The sequence below is a fragment of the Crassostrea angulata genome, chromosome 3, assembly GCF_025612915.1.
Source record: "Crassostrea angulata isolate pt1a10 chromosome 3, ASM2561291v2, whole genome shotgun sequence".
Classification (NCBI taxonomy): domain Eukaryota; kingdom Metazoa; phylum Mollusca; class Bivalvia; order Ostreida; family Ostreidae; genus Magallana; species Magallana angulata.
This window is the reverse complement of record NC_069113.1, coordinates 51,763,401-51,790,797: the sequence shown is the minus strand read 5'-3', so window position 1 is coordinate 51,790,797 and position 27,397 is coordinate 51,763,401. Positions and strand designations below refer to the sequence as shown.

The window sequence follows — 27,397 nt, the reverse complement described above, 5'->3', positions numbered from 1 at the left end:
TTCTGAGACGTCAGGCCGTTTTTGAGACATGTTTTTGTGGCTACGGCCACTGCATCTTAATCTGTCCAAAGCAGCGTTTGTCATTTGTCATATTTGGATTGTAAGCCGATTGAAGCACTGTTCTCAGCTCTCGTCTTTTCCACTCAAAGAACTGTTTTTAATCAAGGACATTTGACATAGAAAGCGGGGAACACATTTTTCAAGTTTTAACCGGCTGAAGTTTTTTTTTCGTGATATGTAAATTCTGTTTTAATTTCGACAGAAGACTCAACAGTGCATGGAGTGTATATTAACGGCAAAAAATTGTGATTGACAAGTGGCCGGCTGCTTAATTCGATGAAACAGAGGCATAAGATGAAACATTATTGGTGAATTACCAGAAGAGCTCCCTTGATTACACCTTGACTATTACAATTCGTTTTGATGTACGTTACGTGTGTCAAAGCCATTATCAAATGAATGTCGAGATACGATTCGTCTTATCTACCACGGAATCTCGCCTGTCGGTTTATAGCATGCCTCAAATCATTCCGTATTAAATATGTTTAAAATACGGTCTTTTCCTCTGTAGAGACGAGAACCCGAAATTCTCAGACGCGCTCTGTCCACCATTGTTTTTAGGGTGTAAGAAAACAGCGGGTTTAAATATATATCTTCAATGATTTTAACGAATTAATTATCACGATTAAATCAAGATTCGGCGGGGATTAAAATTTCAGCGAGAGTTAAGGGGTTTAACGAAGATCGGCGGTAGGCAGTTATAGAGTAATCGGGCTGCTCCCTAGTCATACTGCTAAATGATACAGTTAACTTTAACAATAACATGTAAGTAAAAGATATACAAACCAAACGGATATCGTCACTAAAAAAATAATTTTCATTGTTGATATTCGCGATTTGATATCGGGATACTTTTCGTCACGTGACCTGTCTTGGCTATTTAAATACTTTGAGAAAGTACACACATGGAACTGTTCGGATGATGATTCGGGATGTTTGATCATTCATGACATATCGCTTTTTTATTTTTATTTAAATAAAACACACAGGTGCGCTCGGACTTGCATTAAGTGTGGTAACAAATAAGCTGTGTACATAGTAAAAAAATGTAAGGAGTGTGGAAGGAGAATTTCGTGGCATGAGAATCTAGTTTGGATTAAGACCATTTCTCCGAGGATCTGAGAAAGAAGAAAACAAGATGATGGACGGACCCTCAGCCTCCGTATATTGTACTGACCCTTAGTGATTCGGTTTTTTCTTTATGTATTCGTGTATACTCCTTCAAGAATGTACAAATTTGTGTGGATTATAACCTGTTTAGTTGTGTTTCTGACTGTGATCTCCAAAGGAGGGAACCCCTCGCTGACTCGCTCTGACATCCAGGCCCAGGGAAAGGTAAGAGCTCCTAGTTAGCGTGCGCTAATTAACCCTCTCATTCTTAATTACCTCATAATTTCCTCTCATCAGGAAACCAAGGATAGCTTCAACAAATACGCAAATTTTCAGAATTAAACAAATACCTTAGAATAGAATTGTCGTGTATTTTTGCGGAGCTTGGAAGGGATTTCAATTATATTTTTTGTAGATAATAGAAAAACGTTACACTTAAAGTGGCATTCGACCTTAAAGCTGGTGGATCGCTTTCAATTGCTCGCATCTTTCCTAAAGCTACTAATCTCGGGGTTCAATCTGCGATCATATGAGCCTCTATAAAAATAAATAAACATATGTAAACGAAATGTAAAGTTGATATGGTCTTTTGGGTTGAGGGAACCCCCGCGTCGTAATGCTGCTCAGTTTTCGCCAGCATAAAAAAGAGAAGGCCAGAGGTTTATGAGAAATCTTGTATGTGCGAGCGGCAAAAGAAAAAAATCGACTTTTATGTTGGCTAATTAAAATAAAAATCATCAATTGTGGATAAAAGGCACAAGTATCGCACGCAAGAGCTCGACTTTTTTATCTCTTAATATCTAACATCAAGCGCATATTTTCCCTGATCTTTTCTCATTAGATGGCTTTTGTTAATTAATTACTGGCATTCAGGACTTACAAGTTTACTGAGACGCTGTCAAACTGTGTGACGGGGGGAGATTGTATAAACCAAGAAGAATAAACCTGTTCCCCCCATTATTTGGGAATACAATACAGGCACAGATGATGACAGCTTTGGCCAGGTGGGCTGTTTACGACTACCGAAAAAAGGACAATTCGCCATGCTTTGTTGCCGTAAATTGTAATTTCTTTTGATCGGAAAATAAAACCGATGCCGAAGTAAATATCTTCTTTGACAGGTTGGATGTCGTGATTCGTCCTGTCACTGTGTATCAGCTTTCATGTCATTATTAGCCCGGGTGTTACTATTGGGGTACAGTTTCAGAAACTAAAACTTATTGCTGTCGAATATTCTACAAACCGACCATTATCGGGAAAATAATCGCGTATTGATTTTGAATCGAAAATGGTGTTTAAATTATTGCCATTGACAAAAAAAAAATCAAATCGTCTCACTTTTTTACAATGTGATACCAATCATTACATTTAAATATAATGTTAAATGTAAAAGTTTGTCTCAAGAAAACATCTGGTTGAAATATCAAAAGAAAATGTTCTTTCAATTAAACAAAAGCGTTTGGTGCTTTATCATGTGCAAAATGAAATATTCGTCTGCTGTTCTCCATAGATCTTACGTGGTATATATCTTTACACCGTGATTGTGCATACATCACCATGTTCTAGCCGATGCACCGTCTCAAAATTAAATACATAAATGGACTTGCTTACTTTTTATGGCGTTTTTTAACACAGACTGCGACGCATTCGACTCTCCATCAATTTATTTTGATTTTTTGAGATATATTTTTTTAATTATCATTCATTCATGTTGGATATGAATGATAATATCAATCTGTTTTCTATTAGTAATAGCCGCAGGGAGTTCATTATCATGATTTGTCATATTTCCTCCGACACGTACCACTCTCTCGGTCTCTCCCTCTCCCCCCAAGTCTGTACCGAGCCAGACAAGGAACTCGAGGCCCATTCCGTCTCTTCTTGCACGTATTACATTTAAATCACACTGCAAAGTACAGGACAACAATTTTAGAGAAGTTTACCTAATACTGTTTTAATAAAAGGTGTAAGCTGGTGAGATTTGGAGAGAAGGAGAGCGTCAGAATTTGTTCGGGCCATTTATTAGGGCCATTGTTTCCGCCAACATACTGTGATTTGTGATAGAAAAGCTGTTTACTGGGATTAAGGATTATATTCTCGTCAAAACTGTTCCGAGTGGTCTGCAAGGGCATACCTGTGCAACCAATCTGTAGATGAACCCCTTGCTGAATTTGAAACAAATTAGCCTGCTTTTATCGTCATTTTATTACTTCTTTCTAGATTATTGAAATTCTTCAAGATTTGGTGTTCCATTATACGACAGACAAGATAAACCTCTCCCCATGTTCATCTTCCTTTCTGTAAGGGCTCTTTAAAGATTTCACATTCTCTCTCTATCACATACCTGTAAGTTTTTACCTGATTGTGTTGATGTCACTGATTCTTGACAGGTACATTCGGGGGTGTGTTCTCCGCTTTATGACGGTCGGGGTGTCTGATTTTTCGGAAGATAAACAGCTGTAACTCCCGGCGTATTAAACGTTAGTCATCTGGGCGATCCTTTACACAGCATGCTGAACAGAGATTTAGATTTCTTTAATCTAGCGAGATTTTATCCCTCATCATCTTTATAATGAATCCTTGTTAAATCTTTGGGTTTTTTTTTAATTAATAATGTAGCAAAAGTTCTTTTGGAAAAATTCTGTGAATATTTGATGCTATCACGATGTCTTTCCCTTCAAAATATATCTCTTGATCAATCATATGTTTCGAACATTATAACAATCACCATTAAGATAGTTTGAATATTAATTGTTGGCCATAATTTCAATACCAGCAAGAAACAATCGTTTTTATCTGACCATTTGAAGCAATAAAATGCTGGAGAAATTTTGTCTTTCAAGACATTAAACCGCACAATTTGAACGTTGCCTAAAATTTGCAAATAATGTTCATCTATTAACCCGCTCTACAAAAGTAATAAAAGATCACTAAAACACCGAGCTAATAGAGGAACAGCTTAATTTTATATCTCGTTAATCGTCCGTAGTCCATTTTTTTAATGAATTTTGCTGAGTGTGCCGAAGCTCGCCGTTTCCCCTGGATTACAATCCCTTTTGATACTGCTATACACTTCACAATATTCTAATTTCTTATATCATTTCGAACCGAATCACCTTTTTTTTCTTGAATTTCCTATTACTTTCACCAAGGAACTGTGCCGTGTCTTTTGAACACAATAAGATTACATCATCTGTAACAGTAACTCGAGATCTTGTTTCACTCCACCCATTACTAGTGACATATCCTGAAAAGCTTAACACCTTTTACAAATCAAGATCATCCATCTAATAGGGTTCTTATTTAAGTTTTGATTCGGTTTATGGAGAAATAACTGACAAATGCAGATAAATATGGTCATTCATATAAATGCAAATTATTTTCGCATCCCATTGACTGGAGATGATACAACCTACACAGAAGGTCATAATAAAACGGTGATTTAAAATGCAAATTGGGAGAAAACTTGGTGACTCTACAGAGCTTGAGAGCTGCAGCGAAATCAGATCTTCAGTTATGCAAAATACCGTGTCCAGAATGATGTACAATTTATTTAACAATTGTCATAATAACATATTTAAATGCAAAAGTATTCAAAAAATGCATCTTCAGGGGCCATTAATTTAGGCTGGCATTCCTTCCGTCTTGGTTTTCTCAAGGTTTTATTTTTATCATGTCCGCATATGCAGATACCATACCAAGAGTTAATAAGATTCTCTTAATTTTGAAATCATCGACATTTTTATTCATAGAAGAGCGAAATGTATTAAGTGACCGTGTTCGAATTGCTTTGATACTTAAAACACCTTGGATCTTTCGTATTGCGTTTCCTTCTATATTAATTGTATTTCTTTTGATGATAACAAAATTATTGATAAATTACCTATGGTCAACTCATCAAGATTAATCTTGTCCTATCATCTCATTAAACGAGAGAGGATGTTATCAGATGACACCCGAAGTGCCACAAATGTTCTAACAATGAGTGTGCACCATAATGTCGCATGCCGAGACTTCCGAGAGACCTGGCCTAAGATGATTGTTTTAATTAAAGCCTCGTGATTCAGTGACAACACGACAGCAAGAAATACCAGTCGATGTGTGGGTAGGACAGACCGTTACGTAATTTGAACGCCACCAGCTCTTACATTTTGAAGAGCTATGTAGTTAGGGTGAAATGCCATCCGCGGATGTAAAGTGACATAGTTTGGCTGCCATGCAGGTGTATACATTATCTACCTCACTTACAAGGAGAGTGTTAGCTGGTACGTCTGTTAACACCCGAGACTTTGGAAACAATAACCATAGAAATCCCCACATAATGTTTACAGCAGATCCCCCAACGGTTGCCAGTATTTATATTCTAGTATTTATTTCTTGATAGACTACTTGAAGTTTGATTCAACAGAAGAAAAAGAAGAAGGCGCGCTAAGTGCCTGTTTATATTTCTCCAATTAAACACAATTGTTCTTCCTACAAAGTTATTGACCTTACCATTGCATTAAAGTGCATTAATTTCAGACTTGAATCGCGAGTGGAGTGGGTGAGAGCCCAGAGTTATACGCGGTACATAGCTGGCATTCGTCTTACTAGTACTCCCAATCTTAATTCACTCGTTCCGCATCGGTGCTCTTTTGAATGGGCAATTTGCTGTGTCTTAGGAAAAACAGATATATATATATATATATATAAATGTCACCGAGTAAACTGACACGAAGGACTTCTTGTACGCTTAGTATTGGCCCCTCCCTCGCTAAATGTAATCTACTTTTGATATCGTCCAAACTTGTAGGTGTTTTACGAGAAGTCAGAAAATCTTGCATGCGCAGTAATTAGTTAGATTTGCCAATTTCATGTACACTGCATGAACCGGATATTCTTAAATTGTCTTTGAGAATTGGGATTCAAAATTTAACCCTCAACAAGTTGTTAACATTAATTCTAAAAGTTTCATATCGTGATGACTTCATTTAACGATTGCAAAATCAGAAGTGTTAAGACCTTGCACGAGCCAAGTGGTAGAAATGACTCGGCATCTGAACGTTCCCGCCCCTACTGGGTCTGAGTAACATGTTGATCGAGACTGTAAAACTTGTGGGATGTTTTCTAATCAGTTGTTGGGATGGCCAGTAATAAGCTGGAAATTACTCATATTTAATTTCCAAAACTTCCAAATAAAAAAAAAAGTTGGATATACTTAACTCATCATTATTTTGTTGTAATTCGACCGATAAAAAAGTTTGATCATTTGTATTATGTAGTATGGCAGTATTAAAAGACAATAAATGAACATTTTCACGTCAAGTTTCTATGTCTTTGACCGTATATCTTGGAATATGTAAAATCTACATAACTATGAAACAAATGAATAGGACCGATTCGCTCCGGGTTGGAGGAAGTCCAGCTCCCTGGCATTGACTGGATGATTCTAGAGTTATCTCGCGCGAATTCCCGTTGCCTGTCATCTGACAAGATGCTGTTCCTGCCTTGTAACGAGAATGTATCTCTCTTTTGATGTACTCACAACGTATTTTATTTATCTCTTCACATAATCCCTGGGATTTGCTCTTTGAGTTCCCTTGCCAAAAGTTTGGAATGTCATGTTTTGTTGCTAAAGAGATTCAGAAAGCCCCAAAATTTACGACATAATAAAATTGCAATTTATGCGAAAGTTATATTATTAAAATAGATCTCTTCGATTTTTACAAAAGAGTCATCCGAAGCTTAGAAAGTATACACACTAAGACGTGTGGTAATATATTGGCAAGAAATGCCCGATGCAGGCAAAATTTGATCGTTTGTGTTGTTTTAACTGTCAATCGTGAGAGAAGTAAGCGACTTCGGATTAAGGAATTGGCCAGGTGCGTTGCGTAGTTCCCGCGGGAGTATGAGGGAGCTCGCCGAGCCGGCCGATCGTGCCGAGACAATGTGGTATTGAGCCTGGCTCGGCGATTACGAACTGTCGCTTTAAGTGGGTTTTAAGTCTTGTGCAGGTGTTGACATCTGTGGAAGGGCCTCGAGAAACTACCTGGTCTTATATTTTACAGACATAAATAATTGTTAATCCAAACAGAATAAGGAGTGAAGAGCTCTTGTTTATTTGATGCGGTAGAAATCCCGCCGTAATCCAGCGAATCAGAGGAAATTCCTGAAAGTCGCTACTTCATGAACTTACAGAATGGGTGTTAATGTATTCATTTTTAATGTTGTATGAAATAGGAGATCAAACATATTTATGAAATAGAACGCACAGGGCCTGACCTGCAAGTCATCGTTTTCAATTCTCATAATCTCTTAAGATAAAAGTTTAATCCATGACAATAGTATATAGTGTATTATTAAAATTTAAAAGATTCCAATCCTTTGTACAATGCATCTGATAGTTTTACTTCAGTCCTAACAGTCATTTTATTTATAATATCAAACTATACATTTTGATTTGATGGGGTGTAAATGATTAATTAACAATATGATATAATATATACAACAGCCCGTGAAATTTTCAACATGAAATACATGTATTGGTATCTTGAGAACGTATTGATAATTTTTAAATTAGTAAAACTGGTTGTTTATTTCAATACAATAAATCGTAAAAACTCCTCTCAATTACAATTATACATGTATCAATGCTTTACAATTAATCTACAATTCGTTTTTATCTTTTGATTTGCACTTCAGAATTTGTTCCGGGCTTTAAGTAACTCTAACTGTAAAATCGACTGTTCCCGGAAGAAGAACCGGCCGGTGTGCGGGTCAGACGGCGTGACGTACAAAAACAGGTGTGAACTCAAGCGTGCCAAAAGGTGTGACAAGAAAAAGGTCAAGGTCAAACGGAAAGGACCGTGTTCACGTGAGTAAGCATCGCACTGTAATAATCAAGTTTGCAATAAAAGTGCTTATTTTTTATGCGCACCAAATAGTGATTTTTGCTTTAAAGTTTTAGTGAATATAAATCTGTAAAGTAGTCTGCAAAATAAACTAGTGCAGTGATTATTATTATCTGACTGTTATCAAAACTGTTTTTAGAACAACTGAGTTGTGAAATATTCTCTCTTCAAAGAATAATTAATGAGATCCTTTGAGGGGCAAGATCCAAAGCTTTTGTGAGCGAGATGAAAGATTCCTTTAACCTATCAGACCCCAGAAATTCTTCTTTGGAATGAAGCATCGAAATACCGATATGTTTGCCTTATTAGCATTCTAACTAAATCCCAATGTTTAGAAATATTGTCACATACTTTTCACCATCAAATACCAGCTATCATCCATACGAGATATTAATCAAGAACAGATAATCCTAGACTGACAATTACAACCCAGGTACAGGGTGGGATCCCAGCTGGCAAATCCAGTGTAAAACAAAACAATCACCTGTTCACGTCATCAGCTACCTTTATCTGGCTCAGTATGTAGGACATTCCCTGTAACAAGTCAAAAATTGAAAAGTGTGCTTGGTTCAAGTAACTCATTGATTAAACCTAACCGAGATTATTTTCGGTATCAAAGTATTAGAGCTTCCTCCCACAACCCCGTGGTTCAATGAAAATGGAAAATTATTAGAAATGAGAAATATTTCATTCTATGTTCAGTCTAATAACTCTGAGTGTTTGGTCTTTGTTTTATTTGAATATTTCTTTAAAAATCAATTTCATTATTTTCTTTATCTTTATTACCCAACATTTTATTTGCTTGAGTATATTTTGTTGTTTAATTAACTAGCTAATTGCAATGGAAATTTAAATCGTATTTTACTTTAGATATAGAGGGTACTTAAATATTGATTCTCTATATTGTTGGGACGAAAATGTAACTACTGTGTATATGGAATGCTTATAAACTTACCCTGGCTTGTCTTTCTTTACGTTTTTCTAGGATCACATCATATTTGAGGATTTTTTGTTGTTTCTTATTAACAAGCCTAAAAAAATAATATACATTTCATAACACTTGATCAATTAAGAACTGTGGCGTGTTAGAAAAAACTTAAGGAAACATTCAACACGAATTTAATACTTGACAGTATTGGGGTAATGTTTTCACGGGTATTCAATACACCGCCTTTACAGCTTCTATAGCGTGACTCCCGTCAAGTTTCCGTCAAAAATATCCTAAAAAGGGGGGGGGGGGGCTACAAGATCCCTACATTGTTAGAAATACGGCGGTGTCGGTCGATCCGTCAACCCAGATACCGAACTACGATTTTGTAAAATTTAAGAAATCTGAAAACTGTGAGCGTGTAGTGATCTGTCTATCTATATAGCTGTAATGAAAATGGATGCCGAGGTTTATTGTTATAAACGATGTAAACAACTTAGTTTCAAAGATCCTGTCTAAGATGAATTGCTGGCATACCAGTTAAAAAATACACCAAACAAATTCGATAATAGTTTAAGTGTTGTAAAATTAAGTTCAAATGCCCACTGTCATTTTTTAAAGCAATTCTTTCTTAAAGTTTCTTCACTTAAATGCACTATTAATACTTTGAAGATCAAAAATTAAACGAATATCTAAAAAAAAGTTTTTAACAATTAATTTTGGAGCTGATCGGTCAAATTTTCACATATATTTTCCGTACAAATATATTTATTTTATTTGGTGGATACAAAGTTTTCTTGTGTTAACAAATAAAAATCTTCGATGAGCAGCCTCTCAGACAAGTTTCTATGCAGGTTGTGTCGATAGACGAGTTAAATCCTTGTTCACCGATTTGACAAGTATAACGTATATACCTGTACAATACCTGTAGTAGGCTACCTACAGACACAGGTGCCGAAACATCTGGCCCCTCGCCTCTTTAGTCACCTGTGCCTCTCGTCCCAGCTGTGGGGAAGCCCGGACCCGTCCACAAAGACGGCTTCTGTCGTGTAAGATATTGCTTTCTGCTGACAAAGAGCACGACAGGGTGACACATCAATACAGCCCTGAGCTGATCACGACCCGGCAGTTGTTGTGTTGTGGTTCCTGGGAATACTTTCTGCGACCTCCAGTACAAGTATTTTCCAATACTACGCTGCAGCGTCTCATCTTCTTTTCCTTTTTGTTCAAAGGCATTTCTTTCTCCTAGCATTCCATATCCTCTTTCATCTTTGATCAAAATAAAAATAAGTTGAGAAGATGTTTTTAACATTGCATATTCTAAGTAAGGTTTCGCTGCAAAACTTAAGTATGCAAACCCATATAAGTGTATTCAACCTTTAAGCAATGGAACAAAAACAGTATATGAACTTTTATCAAAAGAATTTTATGGACAGGTATTTTACAATATAGCATAAAAAAGATTGACAATGCACAAAAGCCTAGGCCGATAACAAGATTGATAATCGAGTGAAAGACGTGCACTCTTCATTGAAATCTCAGGGCTTTTTGTCACATCCATCATCATTGTTATCGATCGAGTAAAAATTCTAAAATCATAGAAATAATCTAAGCATTTATGATAAGCCCCTTCGTAAATTTACCCCTATCGAGAATAACCTTGCATTTTGCCACTGACATCGTTCGGATTGCGTCTGTCTGGGCTGGAGACTTGGGCCCCGGGCTTGGTCTTGGATTCTGTGGGACCCAGAGAGTCAGTACTAGCTTCCAGTGGAAGTCAACAAGTCTTTTACAATTATCTTGTTTTCTGTCACGAAGTCGTCGATCTTTGACATGTTAATATGACAGGGAGTCTGCTGCAAACAAATCTTGTCTTCTTAGAAGTACAACTTTTGATGCAATGATGAATTCGTTCTTTGGTATACAACCAGTGCGGTTTTCGTATTAATAATCCTTCCCTGTCGGCATTGCATAAAAATTGACCTAAAATTGTTAACCTCTTCGTGTTGCATGTCAAAAAATATTATACATTAGTTCAATGCAGCAAAAGATGATTATAGTGATTAATCTTTTGTCTTTTTAATTTTTTTAAAAGAATAATCATGTAATTATTATGCTTAATAAATATAGAAAAACGAAAAAGATAAAAATTACAATTACCATACTTAAAACTTAAGCAAAGTCTTACACTTTTATTCCCCGAGTTTGAAGTTCCCTTTGACAGATTGTACTCTGAAAATTGTCATTTGTGTTATTGTAAAGTACAGTTAGAAGAAAACATGGAGACAGAAAGCTTTGGGACGAGCTTATTTGCACTTCTATATTATTTGAGTATATACGATGTTATTGTTATTCAAAAGCAGCTTGCTCTCTTTACAAAATAAATATCTTTAACCCGGAAAGTTTTAACCATGAATATCAGAAACGAGCTTGCTCATTTAATTCTTTTTACTAGTAACTATTCCGTTACAAGCATATTTATTTGATGTAAATTTTGACATACTCCTTTGTATAACATCTGCCAGGATGCGATGTGTACGCGTTTCATACACCAGCGCCTTGCGTCACGGTTTCTTTGGAAGAGATCTGACACTCTCTGACCGTATTTTGAAAATCTGAAATGTCATCGTTCACTTTAATGTTGAGTAGATGGAAATATATAATTGGAACCCAGGTTATGCAAGGTATGTCTCAACGCGCAGAGATAATTGTCTGATACTTTGTACGCGGTAGCCGGTAGTTAGGGTTAATGCGTAACTCTCAGCCCGATATAGAGCCTATACAACACCTCAACATTGCTGTCTTCCCTTTTCAATATCTTGGGAATTTATTGCTAATTTTCCTTCATTATTTCACTTTGTTTTACCTTGTAACGTAAGATGCGAGATTTTAGGGTATTGAACTGGGATTTTAAGAGGAAAATATTTCTATACATGATGCCAATATTGCTTCAGAAAGACGTAAATCTTGAAGATATTGAGAATGCTCCCGTGCACCGTCTGTACGTTATTCAATAGTTCTATTTCAGGGTTTAGAACATATTGACACAGGTGGACAGCTGGTCACTGTTTACGCTTGAGAACCACCTACTCCCCAGGTGTGCGCGCCAATACACTAGGGTGCATTCAAAAATACATCACAGAAAATTAATCCGTCGTGTTTTTTCTCACTAGATGAGAATGCATTTGTAAAACGAAAATTAAGATTTATAATACAGCGAGTGAGAGTCAATATTGCAATTGACCACAACTTCACTTGTCAAAGCACTTGTGCAAATACTACTTTTGGCCCTTCTAAATATTATCTTTTTATCCGGGTACTTGAGGTTAGAGGGTGGTATGTAACAGGCGATAAGCAGGCTACAGAGAACGCACCTGGCCACTTCAGAAGTGTCATTCAGTGGAGAGGAAGAAAACAAGTATATTGAATCGCTGACATGGAGAGACTTGGTGAAACCAATCTTACTCCATCATAAGTATACCCCGGGTAGGTTGTGTCATAATAAATCCACAGAAAAGCTCGGATTTGTTTGAAGACTTTAATACTTTTGTTAGGTCCCGCATTACGTATCTTAATTAAAAATGTTAACGAGATTAACACTTAGGTCTTTTTTGAATGAATAATATGTGTTGGGAATATAATATATAATATTAATGAATTTATGAGATTGATTTTTACTTTGTTGTCAAAATTAATAGGAATATTATACAAACTATTGCAAACGAGTCGCTCGCACTCCTTGGCACAAACAAGAAGTTAATGAAGGATTTCGAGTTATTTATATAACAAGTGCACACAGTGTATACACGAGAGCTGGTCGACCCAAAACAGGACAAAAATAATTTAATATTAAAGCAAATTATTCTATGAATATGTAGGGTTTTCCACAACGAAACCGAGTGTTATATTATTGGTTCTTGAAATTTTGTTGTTGAAATATTTGTTATTTTAAACTAACAAACATCTCGCTGATTAAGGGAACGCAATTTTATCGGCAAGCATTATTCTATAAATTAAGCTTGCTTTCAATTTGGCATGTCAAAATGTGGAAAAATTATGCAAAGCATGTCAAAGATTTCAAGAAAAAAAGAGGCGGAATTTCGAGTGAACCTGTCAGAGGTGTTTAGTAGGTCTGGATTTGCCTTCCCAGGCGTTCAATAAACGAAGCCTATTATTGGACAGCCCCGAACTTCTGAATATGTCATTTATTCATGAAATGTGTGAATACATTTTTTTGTTTTGAAGATGTAGAATAAAAGTTTATCACGTGGAGAGTTTCTCTCATTGTGTGGTATAGACTTTGCGGTCGGACAGTAATACTGTTTGGGGATTGGTTTTTTCTCCTGATGTGCTCCTGAAATGGGAACTTAGTTTTCTCCGCTGCATCTTGAGAAACTTTGTTGTGCTTTGCTATGTGAATTGATACTATGTATTACGTGGGACTACTGAAGCTTATTTTTACTCTGTGTGTCCTTCTCAACGGGCTTTCTGTGATCCAAGCTTCCAAACGTTCTCGAAAGACCGGTAGTGTATCTCAATACTTTTCATTTTTTCGATTTCTCCCATGGCTCTGGCAATACAATTGTTTATTTAATACCATATTGCTTGCTTTATGTCTTTGAAAAAAAGGAAATTTTTTGATACATTCTGAAAAGGTGAATTAGAATTAGTTTATTTATTATCAGATAAGAAATTTAAAGTGCGCATAAATTAATTTTAGATAATTAATATAGTTATTTGTGGTTTATATTTTAATTGTTACATTATCATACCTGTATGCTTATTGCATGTTGATATTAAAGACTGACAAAAAATGATATGTTTTAAATTGTCATGTGTCAGAGAAACATACCGCGGACTTGGGTTTTCACCAAACAACAAGGGGGGTTCAGAAGTTTGCTTTTATATTGCTCTATGTGTACTATGTTTCTTATCCTAAACACCTTTATTTTTTCTCAATTCTGAAGCAGTCCAGTAGATTTTCAAAACTTAAGCAATGAAGTGTTTTTAAACCCTTTGTAAATACCATCATGTAGTATACTATTTGCTTTGCACTGTGACTTTTATTCACAAAACTACACAATCAGTTTTCTGGTCCCTGACATTGGATTTTCGTGTCGCTGCATATACAGCAGATCCTGTAAGAATCGTCACTTTGACCAGCAGAATTCCACATCCATGCTCTCGACAGTGTACCAAAATAATATAGATAGTATTTTCCTGGAAGCCTAGATTCCGAGACTGCAAATAATTATACATAAGGAATAAGGAATCATTCTTTGAGTATTATGAGGTGATAATTTCGGTCGGGGCGTGATCAAATCCAATAAAGCCCGAAGGGCTTTATGATAGATTTGATCACGCCCCGACCGGAATTATCATCTCATAATATTCAAAGAATGATTCCTTATTACTTATGTTTATATAATTTTAAGCCATTGTACGATTAACTATTTAAATATGAATAAGCAAACCCCACTGGCGCCCCAATTTGTAGTTTTGGGTTTTATAGTACAAAATCGATACGTAGTGTTATCACAGGCAATGACACTGGAAAATGTAACTATAGTCATTTAAAATGATGCCCTTTACTTAATTTCAATTTTAAAGTTAATAGATTTACATAACTTATTTGTCATATAATAATTTTAACTTTAGATTAGACATTAGTCACTGGTAAAGGACGATGACAAAGTATACAAATCTAAGTTTATATCACATCTCAAAGACACCATGTTTGAATATGGAAATGAATCAAAATTGATATCCTTTCAATTTTCAGCCTCAGAAGCTGACAGTTCTAATAGCGACTGTGTACGAGAGAGGAACGAGGCTCTAGAAATCGCCCGGCGACCTACTTTTGGGGTGTACATACCGGAGTGCAAGCAAGATGGTACGTACACGGAGAGACAATGCCATGTTACAAGTGGTTTTTGTTGGTGTGTGACCCCCGACGGAAAACCAATCGAGGGGACACCCGTGCACGGGAGAGACCCGGCCTGTAGAGGTATTAATTGCCAATTTCCGGTTCCTGTGCCATGCGCTTCTTCCTGTGGACCTTGTGGCATTGTTGTCTTTGACAACACAGCTTTGTTGACTAAACAACTTTGTATACATATGTTTGGTGATTGTTGTGCACATCCATGTTATAAATCAAATCGTATGAATTACACTTATTTTTAGAATGTTTCAACAAAAAAAAATCCAGAGAAAATAACGTAATTATAGATGCTAACAGCATGGCCAAGGTGTCAATTTGCATGAACATTTAAATGTATGTATACATATGTTTACGAATATATAGACCGCAAAATATGCAGAGTTAATCACCTAACGTTTTGCTTTGATTTTTCCCTTCGTTTTATGTTCAAGCCATTTAGAAGAACAATTAAAAGAGGATGTACTAGTATTTATAAAAACTTGATAACGGTAAACAAAGACTTAACCGAATGTGTATCAACGAGCAACATACATGTTTATATATATTCAATACTTATTTAAGTACTAATATGACAAAAATTAATTTCTTTTCTTGAAGACTTTAATTGACATTCCTTTTTTTTTTGAAAAAAAAAATCTTGCGCAAGTAAAATTATTCCTCTCCGTACTTTGCACTTAACAGCCAGTTTGTCTTTTTGTGAGTTTTTTTTTTTTTTTGTGTGTGTGTTGAAACTTTCGCCCTCATTTTCACAGGATCTAAGAAACGTAGGCAGCCCAGACGTGACCGGGGCAAATCTAAATCTAAATCTAAAAAGAAAAAACGAAGGAAAAGTAAGTATACCCGGAATGCTAACAAGGTGTAACGCTATGCCTCGCTTGTATTAATAAAGAATAGGGCATTGATTATATGATAATGTAACATTTATTATTTACCGTGAATGTACTCCAAAAATATAAATATATTCGATGACCAATAATATACTGGGTATGTAAAAAAAAGTATGTTGTATTTGTATATTATTTTATATTCTTTAATTCTTATAAAGATATGTACTAAAGAAAACAATATTGCAGTGTATTTGTTAAGTTTTCTCTGTAACTCTTGTTAAAAAAAAGCCACATGGTTCATTTCAGTTATTGTAAGTCTTTTGTTAAAACCACACAATAAGATGTTAGTTGTAATTTTTACACACTTTAAATTCCTGTCTAATTACAAAACATCCCCGCTAATAGATTTGTTGTATATTAGTGAACTCCCTCGCAGGGCATTTAAACAGCATCAATTGGAAACTAAATCAGGTTTTCTTCCACGCAAATTGGCTCTCTTCGTTTACTTTATGAATGAACGAGATGGGAATATTTGGCAATCATTTAATTTAAATTCCCTGGCCCCCAATTGACCTTAACAACATGACTCTTATTAGTTTAATTATATATATTTAGGTGTGTTTTTTGTTCATTCCTCGGATATATTTAGAGAAAGTATTTCTATTCATATCAGCCAATGTATGGAGGTTTGTATTTTCTTTCATTTATACCACGCAGGTTGCAAAACGGCAGACAAGCAGAAGTTTAACCAGAACATAGTGCAGGTTTTTACAGATGAATACAAGAGGGCAGTGGTCGATCCTGTTGCTCTTTCATGTGAGTTCAAGAGGCTCCATTCCTGCTTTTGAATGAATAGAAACAATACACATTGTAGTCACAATAAGGATAACTATTTTACATTGTGTTATAAGACATAGGTTAAACAATTCATTAGTTTGTTATTTTTCTTTTAGATAAAATTGTAGTATGACATTTTGTATTTTGTATTATTTATTTTTGCACTTGCGTGTTGTTTATTCAAATGAAACATATAACTCACACTCAATACGCAAATACCTCTAGTAGATTGGTCAAATGGATTTCAGTCAAATGCAGAATGTAAAAAAAAAATAATCCTGGAAATTAATTGATATTCCCAAAAAGTTATTTTCTAAAAAAAAAAATATTCAAAATAATTTGTTTCGATTTTCAAATTTTCTTTCATAACCAAGAGTGTCTTTCTTATTCACTCAGTATTTTAAATGGGGGAAGAATGGCTTATTTGAAAAATTGTTATTGTTTGCAAAGCTTCTCAATGTCATTTAAACATTATTTTTAAGATAAAGTATTCATTCTCTTTTGATTTTAGCTGACAAAGACAAAACACTTGCACAGAAAGTGATTGAGTGGAAGTTTAATCAACTTGATTCGAACAAAGACGATATTTTAAAGCGTAGAGAAACACGGACTATTAAACGCATGGTGCGGAAGTTGATACAACCCAAAGCATGCGCGCGCAGGTTTTTGGAGTATTGTGACTCTGACAGAGATCGAATGATTCAGCGGAAGGAATGGACCTTCTGTCTCAACACCAACGCCAACAGTAGTAAGTGTTGATCCTCATTTTCTTTTTTATTTTATTCTATTGAATAAATGATTTGTCCGTCATTCCGTTATATTCTGATTAGTGTAAGTGTACAAAATATTTCCAAAATAAATAAATACCAAAGCAAACACAGAACTTTAAAAACACCAACAAAACTCCCCACCCTTCATTCACTTAAAAATGAAATACGGATATTAATTTTAAACAAATAATTATGATTTGTTTTACTGTGTTTATTCTTATAATGAAATACAGATTTCAAATTTAAAAAGCCTTTATTTGATAATTTTTCCCTCACTAAAATTTACTCATTCAAGTACCATCATTATTGAAAAAAAATGATATGAATCACAGAGTTAGAGAAAAATATTTTTGGAAGTCTTTACGTAATTGTCTTTTTATATATATCTTCAATTTTAGACGGACAGATGTATTTATAAGAGTATATTTTATTGATACTTGAATAATGAAATAATATCATGATAATGAATAATTGAATTCCATGATAATAATATATGATGCATTGTAATGTATTTTATTTTTCATGTTTACGATTGTTTTTATTGCATGCATATGTATTTCTTTTTCTTGAGTTTGTTAGCTGTTGGGACAAGTTTATTGAGATTGTCCAACAGATAATAAAACAAGAAATGCCTCCTTCCGGTTATGACGTCATTAACACCATCGCTTACTAACATGACCTATATAAACTACATGTAGTAAAAGTCATGAAACGACAGAATTACATCCCGAGTTTTTATTGAATAGGGGTTTACACAGAACCACCCGTTATCATTGCCCCATCTCGAAAGAGTAAGTTTAGATGTTGTGATTATTTATTATTGTAAAATAGTGTTTCTCAGGGAATGTCTTTGGATATGATACCCAAATTCAAAGCATGTTTGTTGTTTAGAATGCATTTTGATTATGATTTTATGGCATGCTCGTTTTCCATAGAGTCTACAATTAATTCCAGTTGAGTTTAGAAGTAGCTATAGTTGGTTTAACTGTTATGTTGCTGACCTGGTATCAATATTACGTTGACATCTTGACAGCGCTACAATCTGCTTACCGCACGTCATACCGCAATGAGAGCAAGGGAGGGAAGCTGGCGTGAAAAAAGTATTTTTCAAAGTCAAAAGAAATCAGCCCGAGAAAACTTGCATTGGTAAACACACACACAAAAAAATCCAGCAAAAAGTTTAATCAGAAAGTTTAAACAGTTTTCCTCTGAAACACTTTTTCATGCCCGCTTCTCTTTCTAAACGTCCTAATTTCTTACAATATGTGTTTGCTGTTGAAGATTGCAGTTTGTCCGGTCAACGATTTCTGCGGTTAAGTTATATTGCTAGACAGCATAAACTTCTCAGTGGACTTTGTTTAAAATTGGACATACTTTTACTGCAAAGTCAACAGTAAACATCTCTGTTTCTCTCTTGTCTTGCTTTAAAAATCTGGTCTTTATATATTCGTAATAAGGTTTGTCGATACGAAAGGCAGTACCTCTGGTCTACTATTTTACGGACGGACGATTTTAGACGAAACGTGCTCAATTGCTGGTCTAACCTCTAACCCATTTTGCTTTTTTTCCTTTGTAAAAATTGATTTTCATTTATCCCTTGCCAAACGCTACACTATTGTTGTCTAAGGTCGAGTTTGGTTTGCTTTAATAAAATTTGTTCTTTATATTTTCTGTCGAGTACTGTAATAAATAGGAGAATGTTTCAAAGAGCCAACATAATTAGCAAATATGGTGGTGAAATGTGCATTTGGGAACAGTTCAAATCAAACTCGCATCTTTTTTTCCTTAATTGTTGGAAACCTTCGTCAAGTCCTACTTAATTACCTTGCGACAACTCATTGCTTCTTCTAGTTCTCAAGAACAATTATTATGCCGATCTACCAACGAGAAAACAAAACTCTTTTGTTTTTGGAAGTATAAAAACGAAAATTATGAAACATGCCTGTTTTAAACTTATTTTCCTTGAAGACCGATACGATCGGAAACAAGTTTTCACATCTCCCATTGAATTTGTCAAATTACTGTCTTACATTCAAAAGAGCATATACGCTGTATTTGAATATTGAAAACATGCTATAGTTTACAGATACTTGCTTAAAGATTGTCGTGATTGTTAACAATTATTTTACGAAAGTGTAAAGGAGCCAATCAGAGTAGAAAATGAATTATTCATGAGAACAAAAAAAATATAATGAGTTGACACACGGTCTTTATGGGTATGAGGGACTGGCGAACGCTTGCGACGATGTCTTTCTTTCTGAGACTATCTTTACTAACAATATTTCAGTATTGGGCAATGTGCAATACAATTAGTAACAAAAAGAACAATTGGGTTTACCCCGTTTCATGTAGTTTCCCGTCGAATTTTTTACTCCTTGACGACAGACCCAAATGAGAAGAAAACAGACAACGACGATCAGGATGGTATATTGATTTCTTTCAGTTGTTTCATTAACTAGTATATATATCAAACATATAATTGCTATATCTCTATAATATCTATACTGTTTGGTAATACTCTATACATGTAATAGTATTCTATATTTATGTATAGTAAAACCCGGCACATTCGAATTCTTTAATGTATAATATATAACTGCGTGTTTTGCATTTATGCATGCTTGGGATTGCATGACATCATACCTATCACTTGGCATGATCTGTTCTATATATCCAGTTTGTACTTCTGTTTTGAAACTTGTTTTATTTCTTCTAAAACTTGAAAGAAATTGAGTTAATGTTAATTTGTAAATCTCTCTCTCTCTCTCTCTCTCTCTCTCTCTCTCTCTCTCTCTCTCTCTGCTTTAAATTAGAGGTTTTCAATACTTTTATATCTTTCTTTAGCAACTTGCCAAGTATCGCAATCCTATCAATTGTCTATTATAATAGCATTCAACATAAATATTTACATGTATATATAAACTTTATCTATCTGAAATACCCTTTCTCTTTGTCTATTCATATTGTCAACGAATATAAAGATCGCTAGACTATAGTTTAACGTAATATACGTGTGTTGGTAATCTAAAAGATCTTTTGTGCAAAATATTTCCTGACCATGTACAATGCACTTTACCCACGTTATAACATGTTTACTTAATGTTTTACATCTATACCAAAAACTTCAAAACAAAAAGCCAAAAGGAAGCAAGTTTTAAAAAAATAACTAATGCCATGACCAACTGTACATTAATTACTAGTATGTTACCTCAGGTCAGAACGACATTTTCTAATGCACATTAGTAATTATATTCTTCAAACCGTATTTCGATATTGCATCATATATACTAAACTTTAAGTTACATTTTTCCTTTGTCGACAACATCTTACGTAAAATCAGTTTTGCACGTTGTTATGGCCAAAGGCCTGTGAAGTTTTATTTTAATTTGCATAAAAGTGAGTTAAAGAGGCAATTTAACAGTTTTTCATAAAATGGCGAAATTCATTTGTACAAGCAAGTCTACTAAATATCGATTTTAATTCGTAAAAAATTAGGTGTCATTAGCCAGAGCATTAGCCACGCATCGAAGGCACACATGTTTTGCAAAACAAGCTCTACATAAGCATACTATTAGTTCTGAAAATCTATTGAGACAAAAGAACATGAACATGGCTTGTTAAGATTTTTATTCGTTGACACGATTTCAGTCCGTCTGAATAAATCTGTTGATTTCTTTACCAAACACAGACTCCTCTCCTAAAGTCCAGAAGGCCATCATTGGGGGCCAGGGGATTTCCCGGCCTGGCCTCAGTCCGCAACACCCCAACATTGCTGACTCGAGACCAGACACGGAAGGTAGATAGTCGCCTACTTCAGTCCATTGTAGAGATAAATGTCAAGAGAGGCAGAAAAAAGAGATATAAGCATTGAACACAAAAAACTTTTGTCCATTTTCTATTGACACGATAGATATTTTCCCTAAAATCTTTTGATTTTGACCTCATCACGTGTGTATCTCTTTTCTGGTTCTTTGATTTAATCAACTCTTAGTTCCTCTCAGCGCCTGCTGAATCGTAGATCTACCACTCATTTATAGGGATAATTATTTGCTTCGTTTTACTAACAAAGTTTTCACTTCCGTTCTGTAAAGTTTAAGTGAGAATGAGTCTCCAGCAATTTTTTATAAAATTTTACCAATCTTCGAAATTTAATTCGTCAAGAATATCTGCAGTCAGTGCAATGGTGATGCAAAAATGTTTAAGCAATAAGGTTTACGTGATGCCCTCACTGCTTTGACACCCGCTGGTGATAGTCTCTCAACCATGCACTGTCATGTGATCTATTCCACACATGTAGGCTTATCGCAACGGCTTCCGGTCAAGGCGAAGGAATGATGTCACATGCTTCAATCTCCAAAAGAAATAAAAAAAAAATTTGCTTTGCTTTTTGTCATCTATCACTTTTCATATATGAAAGCTTTTATTAATTACGATGTATATTAAGTAAAATATATAATTTATAGTCATTAGAAAGAGTTGTTTGGAAGAGCAAGCATCCTCCCTCAGTCAGCAATCAGTGGATCCAAACGGCGGTATATATATACCGCAGTGTACTCCTGATGGCAAATTCAATATTGTACAATGCCACAAGTACTGTTGGTGTGCCGACCAAGAGACGGGCACGCCACTCAAAGGGATAAAGGCCATCTTAGCCAGCAAGGGGCCTCCAAACTGCAATATCACCGCGGAGCGTGCAATGCCTGGTAAGAAATTGACGCTGGAATTATTCTGACACATATGTACATATCCCCAGGGAGAAACCAATAAATTCCAATGTTTTTTGTTCAAAATACCCTTCCATTGTCATAAACTTTGCATTTTAAGTAGTCATATTTGTAAATGCAAAGAAAAGAAAACAAGAACTACATAATTGTTATTTATACGTGAATTAATTTTTCAAGGTTGTCCATTTATCAAGAAAGCCAGATTCTTAACCAGTTTGTTGAATATGTTTGTGTCAGAAATGCAGAACGATTCCATGGCTAGGTAAGATCTGATATCCATATTTATGATGATATTAAATCCTACACACATCTATAAAGTCCCTGTCGACAGTGCGGCTCAATCGTAAATCATTTTCAATGTTAACGTGTTCGTATTATCGAAACATGTACCCAATATTTTACCGTATCATACAAAAACGGAGATAATTCATGCTCATTTTTACACATATTGCCTTGTAATTAAGACCCTCAAGAACATAAATAAGATTCTTATTTTTATATTTTCTTTTATGTCTCGGTATAAATTCAAGCTTGCATACAATACTCTTATTCTGTATTCGAATAGTAGCATTAGATTTCACAATGTTTGTTTAATTGTTTCACCTGCCTTTGAATTATCAATAAAGTCTTAATAGCCCACAGGTGTAGTAAGTATATGTTGCCCAGGTGTGTTGCTCATAAACTCCACGTGTGCAGTAATGAAAGGCCGGGTATCGTCTGCTTAAGCCAGAATCACTAGGGGCAGATCGCAGTTTACGTCGACATGTTCATTACGGCACACAGAGACTGTCAAAATAAATTAACGAAATGAAGGCGAACTAAGTCTCTGTTTGATTTAAGGATTCATTAGGAGCTGACCTAATACTGTCGGTATTGATCCCGGGTGAACCCGCAGACCTAAAGGGCTGTCAATCTTCCCTCACTGACATCATTTGTGTGTTCATTCGATAGGTCTGAAGTATGCCCCCCCCCTCCTTATCAGGTGTACATCACATTGACCCCATTTCACCTTCAATCCCATACCCCCATTAACCGACCGTGGATGCAGCTGAAAATTTTCTTCTGTATGCAACATGTGCAGTAACAACATATAGCTTTCTTACACAAATTCGCCCTTCAAATTTTGTATCGGATACTCATTCAACTCAACTTTAAATGTTGTTAACTTTCAACATTGTTAACTTCTGTTAAAGGAAACACTTTTCTCTTTGTATATGACTATCAGTTTGGTCATTTTAATAAAGTCTAGGTAAAGCTTCTGGTAATTGTAGTGATTAGGTTGACACGTTCTCCATTTTCAATGTTCTTATCGTTTTAGTCAAAAAAACACAAACGACAAAGAGAATGCCTACGAAAATGCGGCAAGATGGAAATTCACCAATCTTGATAAAAACAAGAACATGGTAGGTTTGACCGAAGAAAATATCGTACATACGTTATAATTTTAATAAACAAACTTATGTCAAAACCGTGTTCTTTTTCTTGTATATTTCATAGGAAATAAATCTGAGACAAATCTTTATTTTGATTGAAAAAAATATCAAGCAGTGTTAAAGTCCTCACTTGGTTAGTCACGTGATAAAAGCCTGTGTATTGTATTATATATATTATTGTTAATTAGATTTTTCTCAACACTGTAAATTATGCAGTCAAGATAATGAAGAAATTGTGTAGCACTTATGTGATATTGACATATAATAACTTTTTCTGTTTAGAATTTAGACAGGAGGGAAGTGAAACAATTTCGTAAACTTATTCCTAAGCAGAAAAACACTAGAAAGTGCAGCCGGACTTTCCTCCGATATTGTGACGAAAACACCAACAAGAAAATATCGTTAGACGAATGGTTGAGTTGCACAAAATTAAGTGGTAATTCACGAATTTACTCTAACACTCTTTATTTTATTTTTAGCATGTGTTTTTGTTTTCACCAACTAATATAGTTAATAAAATATTCACCAATACCATGCCAGTATCTCTTAAACTCGTTTTTATCATGGATCAAAGAAAGTAGTAGCATGTAAGATACCTATGAATTCGTTACTTTTATGCATGAAAAAAATTATGAATATACATTGTAAATATAATACATTAAAATCATCAAACGTTAGTTTTTCAAGCTATAAATTCTTTCGTATGTTTTTGCAGACTATGGCTTAATTGTTTCAGAGAGTCCACCACGAAAAGGTAAAAATCCTCTAAGAGAATACTTAAAGCCGAGTTAGGATAGAAATGTCGCCCAAATCGAGACAGGGTCAGTATATGGCGATGTTCTTCAGTGACGCCCCGTGACTTCAGTGGAATTATGGTCGCTTCAGTTCGGCCGGCGTATTCCTAACCGCGGACTGACGTCTTTAAATAAATCACGTGATCTCAGAAAGCCAACGTAATTGTGACAACCTGCAACGTTGCTAAGGAAGCCGATGACGTTTGCAGCTATGTCTTCATAGTCCCAGGAACAAGTATTAGTTAGTGAAATATCAACTCCAATCAATGTCTAATTTGTTGATCATTTTCATCGTGTGTTCTACTCATTTTTATTTCGTGTAAAGTGCAGCATTCATTTTAAGGAATATGAGTTCTAAAGATTCTTGATGCGAATTCGACGGAGGATATTGTGTCGCTATTGAAGAAATTGTCAATACTTGTCGTATCTGTGATGCAAAATTAATAGCAAAACTTTCAAGGGAATAAAATCATGAGTAAAAAAAACTACATTGTACATGTATGTCCATGTAACGAAACTGATACGATATCAAGAACTACATATTATGGACGAATTCTTGGCTGTCAGATTTTAAACTTTACATTGTGAATGACTGGTACGGTCGTTTGCTTTTTTGCTTGTTCACTTGAATATTTATTATTCAAACCACAAGAACCCCATGCATCATCTAATTGACAATTATGTAACATATGTAAGTTTATGTATGTTTTGTGTTTTATTGTACGACGCGATGCAGAGAAATAGGCCGTTCTGAGGCCATAGCTTCAGGACGACTCTGGGTCGTTTTTCTGTTCTGTTATTTATATTCATGTATTTAATGATATATCTTGTTAATGATGCACACATTTGTACAGGCTTGTCTCTTTTATGTTATTGAGTCGTTCAAACAATGTTTCATGTTTTTATCAAAATATACTTAACTAATTTAATAAATACATTGACTGAAAAGTGTCTATTGTTATTTTATGTAAATCACGTGATCATATTTTTCTACATAAATATTATTTTATAAGATCGAAAGGTCTGTAGAATCTTCCAAATTGAGTGTTCTTTAAAAATCTCAGATTGATATTTGGTGTAAAATATACAATAAAGCTATGTGTTTTTGGTTTAAAATGTACGATTCAAGGTAAGGTGTTGTGGTTTTATTGTCTTATTTCCACAAATTCCATTATAAAATTGCAATTTTCTTTTCATCTCCTTGGAGCCATCTACACCTTAAAACCACTTTTCATTCATTTCCTTAATAAATTGGGCAGGCGTAACTCATGACATGTTTTGCATACACATGGCTAGTTATTTTCAGTTATTTTCCCCAAAACCTCAAGTATGTAGGATATATAAAAAAGCACGGGAATAAAAATAAGTAGCAACGCATTCATTCATCTCCGAGAGTTCATCAGTAAAGAGTTGTAAATCATGTTAATGAGAGCAACTGTATGCTAAGTTATGTGTGAATTACTACGAAAACCACGCCATGTAAGATTGCCCGCATTACAAGCTATTTTCAACATGACGTCTATACTGAAAAGCATTATAAAAACCCTATATTTTATTGTAAAATGTTGGCTGGGAATGCTGCTGTAGCTTTTGATTTTCAGCTAAATTATGATTAACTTGGATAATGATAAAAGAAAGGGATATATCACATAAGTTAACATCGTAAGGGAAATAAAATATAAATTAATACATGTAAATAAATAATACAAGGAAGAACTAGCATTTAGATACGTGTAATTACCGCTATAAAATGACGCAAAATGCTGAATATCGTTAGAAAAGATACAATTTTTCAGCTGTTGTTTACTTAGTAATACTAGTATTAGTATGTTAATGCATTTTTGAACATATATATATTGCAATCAATATTGACAAGTATTATTGAAAATTATAAAAGTGTCAACTTTTTGACAAAGAATGATTTTTTGTCAAGAAAACTGAAGGTTTCTCCGTGACTTATCTTAGTTATAATTCATGATGCAGAAATACTATTGACATGTTCCCACACACGGAAGTGATGTAATCCATGTGCGTGCCAGTTCGAGAGAGGGAGCAATGTACAGCGGCCATTGCTTTGAAGGTGGCCAAAGTTGGTTCTATCTTAGCTGGACGTTTTACTTTAACAGACCAATTATTTTCCCGGATTGTCAAAATCAATCTTGTTCCTTGGATAGACTAATCGTCATTAGAATAAAGTTTATCGATTAAAGGATTATAAAAAGTATCGGTGTCTATACATCATCATTATTAAGTTGTGCCAACTGTTAAACAACTACAATTCAATAATTTGCACCGTTTCCCTTGACATTGACATTTATTTATTGTATGCCTACAAGCTAATGGATTCCATAGGATATTAATTGCCCACAAAATGTTTAGTGACATTGAAATCATTGATCAATTTTTAATCCTTCAATGATGCTGTAATCACTCATTTCAAATACAAAATCATAGTCTGACTATATATACCCATCTGCACTGGGTTTGTTTTTTCATGTGTTTAAGCAAAAAAAAAAAATTTAAAAAAAAAAAATTTAAAATCTTTAAATTTGGGGGTGCATGCGCGTTATTGTGCAATATCGACATAGAGTTACGTTAGTTCGACGGCGTTGCAGTTTTTCCTAACGCATTGCAGAGCTGTTTTGGGCACCACTAAATCACCTTTGCTTCTGTGCATTATCAATATACTCATTGCAAAGACAGAAAGTCGAACTTTACACCTGGTAGTCATATTCGTGTTGTATTGAAGTTTACGAGGTCACTGTATATCAAAATTAAAATAAATTATAATTTTTTAAAAGAACAATTACATAACGTCACGTGATGCAACTATTCCATTCCGGAAGTCTCTACCACCAGAGAGATGCCATGCATGTATAACTCTGTCATGGCGCCAATGTGCATTTTAAGGCACATTAATATGTACCGCAAATGATGAATTTTAACAATTCATTACATGTCCGCAGTTTATTATCCTTGATGTAAAAAACATTCTTTAAATATTTAAGTTTTGGGTTTGCACTTTTCTATTATTTATTCAACAAACATCGTTAAAAAATTCTCGTAATAATGATTAATTATGT

At 34.8% G+C, this 27,397-nt stretch overlaps 1 protein-coding gene across 10 annotated transcripts; it reads left to right on the top strand.

Moving 5' to 3' along the window:
• Window positions 1-27: 27 nt before the first annotated feature.
• Window positions 28-25,262, top strand: LOC128178234 (SPARC-related modular calcium-binding protein 1-like). Of its 10 annotated transcripts, none has more exons than XM_052845307.1 (13): window positions 29-1,395; window positions 7,852-8,023; window positions 14,771-14,995; window positions 15,682-15,759; window positions 16,474-16,572; window positions 17,105-17,341; window positions 19,749-19,787; window positions 21,052-21,159; window positions 21,827-22,066; window positions 22,265-22,349; window positions 23,406-23,490; window positions 23,803-23,956; window positions 24,236-25,262. In XM_052845307.1, exons 1-13 carry the CDS (start codon window positions 1,288-1,290, stop codon window positions 24,310-24,312), a joined length of 1,707 nt encoding a protein of 568 aa, XP_052701267.1. In that variant the 5' UTR covers window positions 29-1,287; the 3' UTR covers window positions 24,313-25,262. The 10 variants fall into 10 exon arrangements, with proteins under 10 accessions (XP_052701271.1, XP_052701267.1, XP_052701266.1 ...); XM_052845306.1 differs by lacking the exon at window positions 19,749-19,787 and adding an exon at window positions 18,110-18,154; XM_052845304.1 differs by having other exon boundaries at window positions 32-1,395; window positions 19,716-19,787.
• Window positions 25,263-27,397: the final 2,135 nt, after the last annotated feature.